At 56.1% G+C, this 14,079-nt stretch overlaps 1 protein-coding gene across 2 annotated transcripts in view; it reads right to left on the bottom strand.

Moving 5' to 3' along the window:
* Prkd2 (protein kinase D2) overlaps window positions 1–12,676 on the bottom strand; it is a 32,027-nt gene extending 19,351 nt beyond the window's left edge. The window contains exons 1-10 of one of the 2 annotated variants that reach the window (XM_027431337.2): window positions 12,524–12,676; window positions 11,142–11,616; window positions 8,582–8,720; window positions 7,308–7,439; window positions 6,256–6,410; window positions 5,918–6,143; window positions 4,411–4,488; window positions 4,184–4,337; window positions 1,914–2,031; window positions 1,258–1,335 (exon numbers count right to left, since the gene is read on the bottom strand). In XM_027431337.2, coding sequence (XP_027287138.1) covers window positions 1,258–1,335; window positions 1,914–2,031; window positions 4,184–4,337; window positions 4,411–4,488; window positions 5,918–6,143; window positions 6,256–6,410; window positions 7,308–7,439; window positions 8,582–8,720; window positions 11,142–11,387 — 1,326 coding nt within the window. In that variant the 5' untranslated portion in view covers window positions 11,388–11,616; window positions 12,524–12,676. Of the gene's footprint in view, window positions 1–1,257; window positions 1,336–1,913; window positions 2,032–4,183; window positions 4,338–4,410; window positions 4,489–5,917; window positions 6,144–6,255; window positions 6,411–7,307; window positions 7,440–8,581; window positions 8,721–11,141; window positions 11,761–12,523 lie in introns of those variants that run through there. The other variant, XM_027431338.2, reaches the window with a different exon arrangement.
* Window positions 12,677–14,079: the final 1,403 nt, after the last annotated feature.

Genomic DNA, 14,079 nt, shown 5'->3' with positions numbered 1-14,079 from the left:
GCCTAGAATCCCCCAGTGAGGGGCTGGGGGCGTGGCTCAGTGGTAGAGTGCTTACCAGGCCTAAGTTGGATCCTAGGTTTGAAAATGTGTCTCATGCCAGCGGTGGTGGCGCACACCTTTAATCCCAGCGTTTGGAAGGCAGAGACGGGAGGATCTCTGTGAGTTTGAAGCCAGCCTGGTCCATAGAGGGAGTTCGAGGACAGCCAAGACTACACAGAGAAATCCTATCCCGAAAAAATGAAAACCAAAAAAAAAAAAAAGAGAGAGAGAAAGAAAGAAGAAAAAGGTGACTTATGCAACAAGCTATGTGGCGGGCTAGAGATGGGAAAAGACAAGAAAGACGCAGGCCTGGGCATGTGCAGGGGCCACAATGGAGCCTGTAGAACCTGATAAAGATTTATTTTATGTGTATGGTGCTCTATCTGCCTGTACACCTTTATGCCAGCAGAGGGCGCCAGATCTCATTACAGCCGGTTGTGAGCCGCCCTGTGTATGCTGGGAACTGAACTCCCGTCCTGCGGAGCAGCAGCCAGTGCTCTTAAATCGCTGAGCCATCTCTGCAGCCCAGGAACCTGATCTTCACTCCAAGCTCAATGGAGTCGCCGGGACACTGATGACTTTGTGTCTATGTGTGTGTGTTTTACTTTTGCGACACAGGCTCTCCTGGAGCCCGGGCTGGCCTTGGACTCTACCTCCCAGAACACTGTGATCACAGACCCATCGCCATGCCCGCTGCCTCTGAAGGTTTTAGTAAAGGCCCCGGCTACAGAGAAGCAAAGTCACACTCCTGTGAGGAGCCATGTAGAAGCAGACACTGAAACACAGCACCTCACAGCACAGGGGAGCTGCAGAGAAGACAAACCGTAGGGCGCCGGTTCACTGTCGGTAACAGGCTTGTTGGGCATGGCGCATCGCGCCTTCAATCCCAGCCCTCAAGAGACAGAGGCAGGCAGGTCCCTAAGTCCCAGGCCAGGCTAGCTCCATCACCAGGAGTCCTGTCCATGCCAGGCCCCAACCCCATTGCTTTCCACAGGTTATGTTTGAGTTCTCACACTGGATACAGGAGGCCCAAGAGGCTCATGAGGCTGCCCTGCTCCCCCAGCTGGAGAGCACCGAGGCTAGGATCGGGTGGGCAGTACTGGCCTCACCGCTAGAAGCAGGGAGGCAGTGGGTGGGAGATGGCGGGAGCTGGGGTCAGGATCTGGGGTGGCCACGGGAGGAGGAGGAGGGGAGAGAGGGAGGAGGACGTGGGCCCACCTTGTAGTATCTGTTGGTCGTGTTGTTCTGGAAGAGGGTGATGCATTTGCAGTCTAGGCGCCAGTAGTGCCGCTTCCTCTGGCAGAAAGACGCGGACAGGGTGAGCTTGACAGCCAGGTGGTTTGCAAGCGCAATACCCAGCCTAGCTCCTCCCCTCGCTGGGACTGCGGTTCCACTTGGCCTCGCCCCCCCTGCTCTGTACATCCTGCCCGGCCTCCTTCCGCGCTAACAGATCCTCCTCGGTTCTAGCCCTGCCCTGCAGAACCCGGGTTCCCAGACCCCACTTAACCTGGACTTTGCCAGCCCTGCCCTCTCTAACCCCGCCCGCCTAGGCCCCGCCCACCTGGCCACTGAGCACTCCATCTGCCCAAGCTTTTTCAACAAACCTTTAAATCTACTCACACCCCCAATCGGCCTCATCTACCCACTTTCCCCTGGCTGGCTCATAATTCTGACCACGCCCACTAACACACCCATCCATCCATACCCAGAGAGAGAGAGAGAGAGAGAGAGAGAGAGAGAGAGAGAGAGAGGGATGCTGCCCTTACAGGCTTCAAGGACCCCTATCAACTCAAGTTCTTCCAGCCCACCCAAAAGTTTAACCACACCCACTTGTCCCCACCCACCCGGAGTAGCCGCGCCCACCCCCAACTCACCAGTGGGTCCTTGTTGCTGAAATGGACCACCCAGCCCTCCCGCAGAGTGGTGCTGGATTTCCGGGTCGTGTGTCGCACAGACTGTACCACCCGCATCAGGGGGATATATCCCAGTGAGCTGCGGGGGGGGGGGGAGGGAATGGGCCAGATGTCACATGTCACATGTCCTGCCTGGAGCCACAGGGACGTCATTGAGCAGTCATGTGAAAATGCTGTTTCTTCCCCTACTGAGATTTTAGATTTTCATAGCAAGGGGAGTCTCACTTTTTAATTAAACAATAAATTTTCAGTGTTTGCATGAATGTACTCTGTGTGTGTGTGTGCCTGAGGGCAGAGGAGGAGGCCAGATTTCCAGGAGCCGCGGTTACAGACATTGCAAGCCTCCTGACGTGAGTGGGTGCTGGGAGCACAACCCAGGTCCTCTGCAAGAGCAACAAGAGCTCTAAACCACGGAGCCGCTCTCCAGCGCCCCCTTATGGATTCTTTTTACTCAGCACCCCCTCACCCCACCCTGCTAAGGATCCTTTTTATTTATTATTTTTTGAGTTGGGGGGGAGGGCTGTCCCACCACTGGAAAGTGGAGAAGGTGAAGGACAACTTTGTGAAGTCAGTTTTCTCCTTGCACCTTAATGTGGCTTGCAGGGATGAAACACCTCTACCCGCTGAGCCGTCTTGCTAACCTGGTTATGCGTTTATTTATTTATTTATTTATTCGTTTATTTATTTTTTTAGACTTATTTTAGTTGGGCATAGTGGCACATGCTTTTAATCCCCAGTACTCGGAAGGTAAAACTCTGAGTTCAAGGCCAGCATGGACTACAGAGTGAGTTCCCGGATAGTCAGGGCTACACAGAAAAAGCATAACTTAAAAATATGGGGCTGGAGGGGGCTGGAGAGATGGCTCAGAGGTTAAGAGCACTGACTGCTCTTCCAGAGGTTCTGAGTTCAATTCCCAGCAACCACATGGTGGCTCACAACCATCTACAATTTAATCTGGTGCCCTCTTCTGGCATGTAGGTAGAACAGTGTATATGTAATTAAATAAATAAATAAATCTTTAATATATATATATATATTTTTTTCTTATGTTATGTCCATGAATGTTTTGCTTGCACAGCATGGTGCCTGAAAGAATCAGAAGAGGGTGTCAGATCCCTTGAATTACAGTTGTGAGCTGTCATGTGGGTGCTGGAAACTGCATCCAGGTCCTCTGGAAGAGCAGCTGAGCCATCTCTCCAGTCCCTGGCTTTGCCTTTTGAGATAGTTTCATGCATCCTGGGCCAGTACTGGTCCTCCTGCCCCAACCTTTTGCCACACTTCCTGCTGGCTAGGCAAGCACTGTACCTAACTGAGCCACATCCCCAGCAGGACCGGTGACTCTTGAGAAGGCCACCTTATAAAGGTAGCTAGAGGTTTAGACTGCCACGCAAAAGGCTCTGGGTTCCAGCCCCAGTACTACAATATTTAGTACTATCTATCTAGCAAGTACCTAACCTCTCGGTACCTCAGTCTCCAGCTTTCCAAGGAGCTTGGCACAGAGCCTGGCTTACAGAGGACCTCCGGTGAGTGCTAACTGGAATCTAGACTCCCGACTTCACAGCTCTGAAGCTCTGCCTCCTCTTGAGCCACTTCTGTTGCTGAACCTGCCATCTTTCTTGGACCCTGGACCAAACAGGCATGGCTCCCTCGCTTTTCTAACCCCTCAGGGCAGCAGCTGAGATTTACAGTTTGCCCATGTTGACACTAAATAGATTGTCCTTGAACTTTAAACAGAGAGAAAAGAAAACATTTTAAATGATCAAGGAAGAAGCTGGCAGTGGTGTCACCCACGCTTTTAACCCCAGCAATCAGGAGGCAGAGGCAGGTGGATCTCTAAGTTTTGAGGCCAGCCTGGTCTACAGGGTGAGTTCCAGGACAGCCAGAGCTACACAGTGAGAAACCCTGTCTTTAAATGCCCACCCAAAACCCAACCTCTTCCCCTCAAAATTAAATGTCTCTTTACTGTCCTGAAACTCGCTCTGTAGATCATGCTGGCCTCAAACTCACAGAGATTCGCCTGCCTCTACCTCCCAAGTACTGGGATTAAAGGCGTGCGCCACCAACGCCTGGCTAAAAAGAAGCAAGAAAGAGAACCCAAAAAGCTGCGGCTCAAGAATTGAGAACATTTATAGTCATATAGTCATACACTAACATCAGCCCATCTTAGAGAGGGGGAAACAGAGGCTTGCAGCGGGGAAGCGGGGAAGAGCCTCCTGAAGGGGCCCTGGTACCTCTGGGCCTTGCCTCCCTCGCCTTCCTCTTCCTCACTGGCATGGAGAGCATTCTCTGAGTGGGAGCCTGGGATGACACCCGAGTCATCCAAGTCATCTGAGAGGGAGCTCTTGTCAGCCTCGCTGTAGTCAGCGGCCTCCTCCATCGGCACATCTGTGGGGACAGGGCCATCAGAGGGGCTCCCAGCCAGTCCCACCCTGTCCCTTTCTGACGTGAAGGGCCTTACCTCCATTGATGAGCGCCTCCCCGAGACAGTCGTTAGGGACTCGGGTAGCACATCGCTTGTGACAGTTAAACTTGCAGTCTGAGGAGACAGGGATAAAGGGATGGGCAGGAAAGGACAGTTACTGTGTGTGTGTGTGACAATGTCTCACTATGTAGCCTAGGCTGGCTAGCATCTAATTCCTGGCAATCCTCCAGCCTCAGCCGTGCCAGGATTAAGATTTGCACTATAAAGATTGAGGAGATAGCTCCACAGGTAAGAGCTACAGGATAGTGGTTTGTTTGTTTGTTTGTTTGAGACAGGGTAGTTCAGACTAGCCTAGAACCTGCTACATAGCCAGGCATGATCCTCTTGTCTCCATCTTCCAAGTGCTGGGTTTACAGGCATGGGCCATCAGATCAAACTTTTTTTTTTGGGGGGGGGGGGAGGCGTTTCAAGACAGGGTTTCTCTGTGGAGCCCTGGCTGTCCTGGAACTAGCTCTGTAGACCAGGCTGGCCTTGAACTCACAGAGGTCTGCCTGCCTCTGCCTCCTGAGTGCTGGGACTAAAGGAATGTGCTACCACTGCCTGACCAAGACAAACATTTTATTTATTTTTTATCAGATGTATTTATTTAGTTATTTGTGTGTGTGTGTGTGTGTGTGTGTGTGTGTGTATGCACGTAAGCCCATGCATGAACATGCCATAATGTTTGCAAATGTCAGAGGGTAATTTGTGGGAGGTGGCTCTATCTATCCTACTACGTGGGGCCTGGGGACTGAACTCAGGTCATGAGGTTTGGCAGCAAGCACCTCTAACCTGTTGAGTGACCCCAATGACCCAGTCTTTTTTATCTTTCCTCTTTCTTCTAGATATTTTTATTGTTGTTTTGAAGACCTCCCGGAGCCCGGTTTGGACAGGAATTGGCTAAGGCAGGAGGTGACTTAACTCCCAGGCTGATTACAGGCTTGTGTGGCACCATCTAGCTCAAAGGTGGGGTACTGAGGATGGACCCTAGAACCTCACAATATTTCACGTAGTTCAGGTTGGCCTCAAACTATGTAGCTGGCGCTCGTCTTGAATTCCTGACCCTCGTGTCTCAACATGTCAAGTGCTGGGTGGGATTACAGGTGTGTAATTCCAGATGATTTCAGAAGTCTTGAATATATATCTGTATATATATTTGGTTTTGCAAGACAGCCTTTCTCTGTGTAACAGCCCTGGCTGGCCTCGAACTCACAGAGATCCGCCTGCCTCTGCCTCCCAAGTGTTGGGATTAAAAGCTTGTGCCACCATTGCCTGGCTCCAGAAGTCTTGAATCGTCTGCTCCTAAGGTTCCCTGACTCTCAGATCCTTGGGTCTTACAGTGTGAATTCTATCCTGTTCTAGGAATCTACATTTCCAAGGGTTTAGGGTTCTAGAACTCCTGAGACCTCCAGGGTGGCCTGGATTCGGAACATGGGTCTGAGATGCCGTGCTCCTCCTGAGGGGTGGATTGAGACCCACAGTCTTCCCAGCTGGTCCTACTGACCTTTGCACTGCAGGCCCTGGCGGAATAGACCCTTGAGCAGCTTCTTGCAGGCCTGGCAAACGGTGGGCCGTGTGTAGCTGTGTATAAGGAAGGTGTGCGGCACCTTGACCTTGGACATCAGCATCTTGTCCAGCTCAATGGGTCGGCCTGTGTAGAAGGAAGAGGAAGAGGAGGACGACGACGACGAGGGTGGCCGGCGAGGAAGGAGGTCGGTGGTGCTACGGCTCTACCCAGCAGCGAGGGTGGAAGGAACGGATGAGTTTATTAGCACCTGCCTGGCCCCATCAGCCCCCAGCCTCCCACCCTCCCCGCCCACCCCCATTCTCCAGCCCCCTCACCAGCTCCTCAGCGGTGCAGGGTAGGGATTCGGAGCTTCCTAGGCGCACAGAATGGCCACTGGCCAGAGACGTGGATGACAGGCGGCGCTTGCGAGCACCGCTGCAGTTGTTAGGGATGCTGAAGGCACAGCGTTTGTGGTAATTCAGCCCGCAGCCTGCAGAGGGCGCAAGACCGTCAGAGCTCAAACCTGCACTCACTACTAGGTATGCCCCCCAATCTAAACAAGCAGCCTGTCCTGCCCTCCACAGCAAACATGGATGGGGCACCCTAAAACTCAGTGCTCAAGTCCACATCCTGTTGATGAATGCGCCTGATTTTCACTAGACCTAAAAACTATGAGGAGTTGAGAATCCCAGCCCATAGAATTCAGCCTGTGGTACCCACGACCCCAGACAGGCCGTCCCGAGGATTGCGGAGCTGCCTGGCCAGCCTTGAAGTCCTCCAGGCAAATTCCTACAGATAAGCCTTTACTATGTCTCTCTGTTCTGTTTCTCTGCTTGGCCCCTGACTGACACGAGCTCGTTCTTCCGTCGAGATCTCCCCAGAGATGGCTCAGCGGTCTGAGCATTTGTTACTCTTGTAGAAGAGGACCCGGGTTCAGTTCCCAAACCCATGCATGCGGTGTAACAGAAATATATTCATGCAAAACACCCATGCACAAAACATAAAAATAAAAAAAATCTCCAAGTTCTTACTCTGGGAGCCCCATTTTCCTATGCCCTAGCCCCAGACCCGAGCTCTGACTCCTTCCCTGCTTTGTCCAGGAACCCCTAACTTCAGTTACCAAGGATCACCTCCTAAACTCCACACCCATTCCAGAGCCCGGGGGCCCAGACCCCTCCCTATTCCCCAAATTTAGCCCTGGAGCCCTAACCTAGCCCATTAGCCCCACACCCTGGGCTCCGCCCACACACTTTAATCCCATTCCTCTCCCAAAGTTTCCCTTAGGGAGTTTTCGCCTCGCCCACCTTCTAAACTTCACTCCTTGAACCCAGCCCCACCCCAGCCCCAGCCTTCCCAAACCCTGGACCCCAAACCCTCCGCCCCTCACCATCACACTTGAGGCCCTGGCGCACAAGACCGAAGAGCATCTCCCCACAGTGGTCGCAGAAGGCGGGAGCGCGGTATGAGTGTACAGTGAGAGCATGCGGACGGATCTGGAAGTCCTCAAACGTGGCGGAGGCTGTAGGCAGCAAGGAGGAGCGTACACTTGAGCCAAGAAGGTAGATGCCTGGTCTACAGAGTGAGTTCTAGGACAGCCAGGGCTACACAGAGAAACTTGGTTCCAAATAAATAAATAAATACAAAAGAATTCCAGCTCCCCACTAGGCAAAACGCCTATATGCCTCCTGATAGGAGGGAATTAATGAGTTGTTTAGTGGGCAGAGTACTTACTATTTTTTTTCAATATTAAAACAGTCCTGAGTGCTGGGTGGTGATGGCGCATGCCTTTAACCACAGCACTCAGAGGCAGAGACGGGTGGATCTCTGTGAGTTCAAGGCTAGCCTGGTCTACAGAGTGAGTTCCTAGACAGCCAGAGCTACATAATGAGACCCTGCCTCAAAATAAATAAATAAATAAATAAACAAATAAACAAAATAAATAAACAGAATAAAATAGTCCTGGAGCCAGTGAGACAGCTCAGCAATTAAAAGATGCTTGCTGCCAATCCTGGCAATCTGACTCCCGACACGTGGGACCCATTTGGTGCAACAATTCCCAGAAGCTGTCTCACACACAAACACACACAAAATGTAAAACAGTTCTGGTGGGCTGAGGGTATAGCTCACCGGTGCAGCGCTTGCCTCAAAAGTGCAAGATTCCAGGTTCAATCCCCACTACCATAAAGGAAGGGGCCTGCTAACTGGGTCCAGTGGTAGTCATTTTTTTCTTTCTTTCTTTCTTTTTTTTTTTTTTTTTTTTTTTTTTTGGTTTTTCGAGACAGGGTTTCTCTGTAGCTTTGGAACCTGTTCTGGAACTCACTCTATAAACCAGGCTGGCCTCGAACCCACAGAGATCCGCCTCCTGAGCGGATTTTTTTTGCCAGCATTATGCCTGTGCCTGCGGAGGTCAAGTCAAAAGAGGGCGGGCGTCAGATGCCTTGGGACTGGAGCTACAGTCGACTGGTGGTGAGAGAACCAGCGTTCTTGACTAACCCTGAGCCACCTGTCCAGCCCCGGTGTCTCACTCTTTAGCCCAAGCTGGCCTTAAACCCGTGGCACTTCTCAGAACTATCTGTGCCCCCGGGAATGCTGGGATCACGGGTGAGCCCCAGCGGTGCCCACCTTCAGCCACCCCTCCCTCCCAGAGGCCTGGCTCCTCACCCGACAGAACCACCTCCACCAGGTCGCCCTCCTGGATATCCGCAGCTGACCGCACCAGCTGCAGGAGGTTGGCAGACGTGGGGTCATGTTTGAAGAGCAGGATCTTGTCGTACAGGCCGTAGAAGCCACACTCTGGGAACTGACGGATGGAAGGGGGAGGGGAGTGGCGACAGAAAAGCTCAGAGCAGCCGGCGGCAGCCTACTTGAACCCTCTAGGGGCAGAACCGGCTGCTTCCCCCGGAAACCGAGACCCTACAGCCCACCGCTTCCTGTCTGACCCCTCCCAACCCCAGCTCCAGCCAGCAGGATGGGGGGGGCAGGTGTTCTGGGGGGGTGGGCACTGGCTAGTCTGGTGGAGGGACCAGCAGGGGAAGGGCTGGGGGTCAATGGTGGGGGTGGGTGGGTGGGTGGGGTGGGGGGTGGGGGTTAAAGGCCCCCGTGACATAATGAACACTTTGGGTTTTCCAGAGCTGGCGGGACACTGAGTGATCACCCCCTCCTCTTTTGGCCACATCTCCACCCCAGCTTCCTTCCTGAATCTATTGTCCCTGTTACCTGGCGCTAAGCCCAGCATTGAGGCAGAATGAACTAGAAAGGAGGGGGCTTAGGAGTTTTTTTTGGGGGGGGTGCTCAAGATAGCTGGAGGTAGGGAGGCCTCCCCTTATCCCAAGGCTCCAAAGACCCAGGTGTGCGTTGGGAGGGGACAGGAAATGAAACACCGTAAAACAGAAAGTGAAACTGCCCAGGTGGGGCACCGGGAAGGAAGGCAGGCAGGAAGGGGCCCTAAATTACAGCACCTGTACCCCAGGAAGAGCAGAAAACAAACTAGGCTGGGCCTGAGGAGGGGACCCTGGGGATCTGAACTCTCTGGTACCAAGGATTTCACTCCAGGGACAATGTGCTGGAGCCCCAGCCCTGCTTACCATCAAGCCCAGTGAGAGCTGGGCTGGACTTGGGGAGTTGGTGGGCACAGCCCTGCCCACCCTGCACCTTCTACAGAAAACCAGCCCCTTTCTACAGAAAGCCTCGCCCCTCATGGTGGCTTGATCTAGTTTCCTTTTTTCTTTTACTCTCTCTGTCTCTGAGACAGGGTCTGGAGATGTCCTAGCCTGACTTAAAGCTCCTGATCCTCCTGCCTCTGCCTTCCCAGTGCTGGGATTACAAAAGGGCCAGGCCTGGGAGATCACTTTCTAAACTAGTTTCACCGCCTGGAAAAAATGGGGGAGGAGGCCCTGTTCCTGCTGCTTCCCCAAAGCCCGAAGGATCCATTTCCAGGAGCCTGAGAAAAGCCTAAATCTGATGTTTTTGGATTCCAACGTGCTCTCATTATAGAATTACACATTCTGGTTTCCAACGGTAACTGTCGTATTATCAGTGTCATCTAGGATTCTTATGATGTAGCAACAAGATAAACTTAAGATTCTAATACTTGAATGCCTTAGTGTGGGAAGATTTCAGTGTCCAGCTACTCAGAACTCTGAAGTTCTCACAGTTTCACAATCAGGCACTTAACGACACACGAACATCCCCAAGCCTGGGACAGGGACGTGTGTGTGTGTGTGTGTGTGTGTGTGTGTGTGTGTGTGTGTGTGTTGGAACCCAGGGCTTTTGCTTGGTTGGCAAGTGCTCTACCAGCCTGGTCATAACTTTTGTTTGTTTGTTAAGACAGGGTTTCTCTGTGTAGCCCTGGCTGTCCTGGAACTCACTCTATAGACCAAGGTGGCCTCACACTCACAGAGCTCCTCCTGCCTCTGCCTCCTCCTTACATGCTGGGATTAAAGACGTGAGCCACTACCACCTGGCCTGGTTGTAACTTTTAACGTTCCTAGGATTTGGGCATGTAGTCCTACACGGTTCCCTCTTGCCATGACACTCAAGGGAGGAACCTTGATATCCAAAGCGAAGAGTAACATAGGGAAACTGTGATTAGGAGAGCAGACAGAGTCTGCAGGGCTTTTTTTTGGGGGGGGGGAGGGGGGTGCCTTGCTCCTTCACACCCCATCTGAGGCCTGGGAAAGGGTAGAGATTGCACGCAGAGAGAGACCTTGCTTGTCCCTGGCAGCCTGTCCACACATCCACACCCACACATGTCACCCGATCACCATGGCCGGCATGGCTTCAGTTTCTACTGTTTCCAAAGAACCGAGGCCCAGGGGGGGACCATCAGGAGAGGTCCCCCCTGATCCCGATCCCGATGGGCAGCTCCCCTTTGCCCCTACCTCCTCCCCACTCCACACCTGGCAGGCCCCTCCCTTCCTTTCTGCCCGCTGCAGAAGAAAACAACAACAGCAGCAGCAGCAGCAGCAGCAGCAGCAAGCAGGGACATGCAATTTGGGGAGGCCTCTGGGGCACCCCACCCCTACCCGGGCCTCTCTCAAACCGGTGGTGGAGTAAGGACACAACTGGAGAGTAGTGGTTGCCCCTCCTCGGCTCAGTTACGACCTAAGCCCCCCAGTCCCCCCCAGACACACACCTCCTCTCTCCCCAGCAAGCCCCAGGCCACCTCTGAAGCCGCTTCTTTATGGGATCCCCCCCCCCCCCCCCCACCCCGTGCCCTCACCTTCTGGTCCACGATCGAACAGGCCAGTTGCTTCACTTGGGCCAGCTCGGAGGCGGCCGGCAAGAGCACGAACTCTCGGGTCAATCCGATCTGGATGTGAAAGGAGACCCCGGAGGCCGGAGTCGGGAGCTGAGGCAGCAGAGGTGGCGGCGGTGACTGGAGATCCGAGCCGCCCGCGGGGGGTGGAGGAGCCCCGGGCCCGGGGGAGCCGGGGAGTCCGGCGGGATGGGAGGGGGCGGCGGCCATGGGGGAGCCAGCCAGCCCCGGAGCTGCGGGCGCCCGGCCCGGCCCGGGACGGAGGGAGGGAAGGAGGGAGGAACGGAGGGAGGGTCGGGGGGGGGTCCCCGAGGGACCTGGGACCTAGATCCGGGAGCTGTGGTGCGGCGGTGGCGGTGGCGGTGGCGGTAAGAAGGCGGGCATTTGAGAGAGAGACGGGTCTGTCAGGCTGAGGGAGGGACTGGAGGACGGCGGGACCCTGGGCAGTGAGAGAAAAGGGATCGAGTGGGCCCCAGGCCGGGAGTCAGAAGGGAAAGCCGTGGAGTGGAGCAGGCTAGCCCGGGAAGCAGGGACCCCGCGAACCGAGGCCGCTGCGAGACACAGGGTCGGGGGAGCGGAGCAGGGGGTGGGGGGAGCGGAGCCGGGGATGGGGGGAGCGGAGCCGGGGGAGCAGAGCCGGGGATGGGGGAGCCGGGATCGGGGGAGCGGAGCCGGGGGAGCCGGGGGTGGGGGAGAGGGGTCGGGAGATCCGGGGGTCGGGGGGAGCCGGGGATCGGGGGAGCCGGGGTCGGGGGAGCCGGGGATGGGGGAGCCGGGGATGGGGGAGCCGGGGGTCGGGGGAGCCGGGGGTCGAGAGATCCGGGGGTCGGGGGGAGCCGGAGGTCGGGGGAGCCGGGGTCGAGAGATCCGGGGGTCGGGGGGAGCCGGGGGTCGGGGAGCCGGGAGTCGGGGGAGCCGGGGGTGGGGGAGAGGGGTCGGGAGATCCGGGGGTCGGGGGAGCCGGGAGTCGGCGAGCCGGGGGTCGGGGGAGCCGGGTGGGGGAGCCGGGGGTCGGGGGGAGCAGAGCCGGAGGGAGCCGGGGGATGGGGAGCCGGGGTGGGGGAGCCGGGGGTCGGGGGAGCCGGGATGGGGGAGCCGGGGGTCGGGAGGAGCCGGGGTCGGGGGAGCAGAGCCGGAGGGAGCCGGGGACGGGGGAGCCGGGGGTGGGGGAGCCGGGGGTGGGGGTCGGGGGATCCCACCCGGGACCCAGCAGACTTGACGGCGGGCTGGAGCTCAGAGCGGGAGGCCCGAGGGTCCGCAGGGACCGAGCGGATCCTGGAGACCCGACCGGCCGGGGATGGGGACAGAGGGGTCCCGGGGCCAGGGCTGAGGGGAGAGACTCTTACAGGTCGCGCGCGGACGGTGGAGAAAAGCTGGGTCAGGGGCGGCGGCGGCGAAGGCGGCGTTGCCGGAGGCGGGGCGGGTGGGGGGCAAGGGAGGGTCGCACAGTGCGGTGGCTCTTTTTTTTTTTTTTTTTTTTCTTCCCCCCCTTCAAAGTTTTAAGTCGGCGGCAGCGGCCCAGAAGGAAGTCTCGGGAACGACGATGGCGCAGCCGGCCAATCAACACGGGGCTCCGTGACGCCGCGGGGCGGGGCCTTTGACCCAGGGGCCTGGGGCGGAAGGGGAAGGCGGGACCTGGCACCAGGGAGTTGGGGCGCTGGGGGGGACGGGTGGGGGGGAGAGAGGACGAGACAAGGGGCGATCTGGTGGCTCGAGTGGGAGGAGGGCGGCAGGGTCAGCGCTGCTTCCTCCGCACGCTCCAGTCTGGAAAGTTAACTTTGCGCTGCAGTCAACCGCGGGCGAGCGGGCGAGCGGGAGGGGCGGGCGCTTGGAGGTTCAAAGAGGGAGCTAGCTGTCAGACTGGCCCGCATCCGGCGCTCACCCCAGGGAAAAGGCTCGGAAATCGCTGTCAGACGACGATGGCTTTCCAGCTCTTGGTCCCATCTCCCCCCGCCACGAGGCCTCGGGATGCACAGGAGAGCTTAGCCCCGGGTCTGGAACACTCCAGTGAGTTAAACTGAGAGGGGTACGACAGAGCCTGAACCCCCCCAACCGAGGTGGCACGCCAGAGGGCAACACCACTTCATAGAGCGGGTGCCTACATCTTTCTGGCTGTGTGACTTGAGGTAGGGGCTTCCCCCTCTGTGAGCCTTAGTTTCTCTGTCAGGAGGCTGTATTCCGGAGACGCAATACAGGTGCCTGCCTGGAACACAGCTCAAGTGGCTGCCCTTAAATTTTGCAGAGAGAAACGGGAGGCACCAGACTCAGGGGCTTCTGGCTGGGTAGTGAGATGGCTCAGTGGGTAAAGGCACTTGCTGCCAAGCTCACTGACCTGAGTTCAATCCTGGAGACTCACCTAATCAAAGGAGAACCAGCTGGGTTGTCCTCTGACCTCCACCCTTCTCCTAAATACAATAGTGCAAAATCAGGAAATCTAAAAGTTACCATCTACTGAGAGCCTTCGAGCCAGGCCTGTGTAACCAACCCCAACTCCATCAGGAGCAATTCTGACTTCTACCTAACAATCAGGCAGAGGCTCCCCGCTAGTCTTCACAGCTTTAAAGCAACGACCTGTCCACAAGAGCCCCCCCTTACTGTTGAGTGTTGCTGGGGCAGCTGAGGTCGTACAGTGCTGGCTGTCACCACATCCGGGGGGTGGGGGGGCAGAGGCTGAGGAAGGAAGTCTGAGGCTGGAGTGAAAACCCAAACTACCACCTGGGGAAGCTGCAAAGAGCCCAAAGGGATGGGGGAGGCAAGGCCACGTGGAGCTCACAGCCTAGTCACTCGAGTATCACCCAAAAATCACATACCCACCTGCACCTTCTCCTAGATGGATGGGCATGCCCCCAGCGTGATCACGTACCTATCTGTGGGGCCCAGACTTCCAGCCCTATTTACCCCT

Source organism: Cricetulus griseus, chromosome 9 (genome assembly GCF_003668045.3).
Source record: "Cricetulus griseus strain 17A/GY chromosome 9, alternate assembly CriGri-PICRH-1.0, whole genome shotgun sequence".
NCBI lineage: Eukaryota > Metazoa > Chordata > Mammalia > Rodentia > Cricetidae > Cricetulus > Cricetulus griseus.
This window is presented reverse-complemented; position numbering and strand designations above follow the sequence as displayed.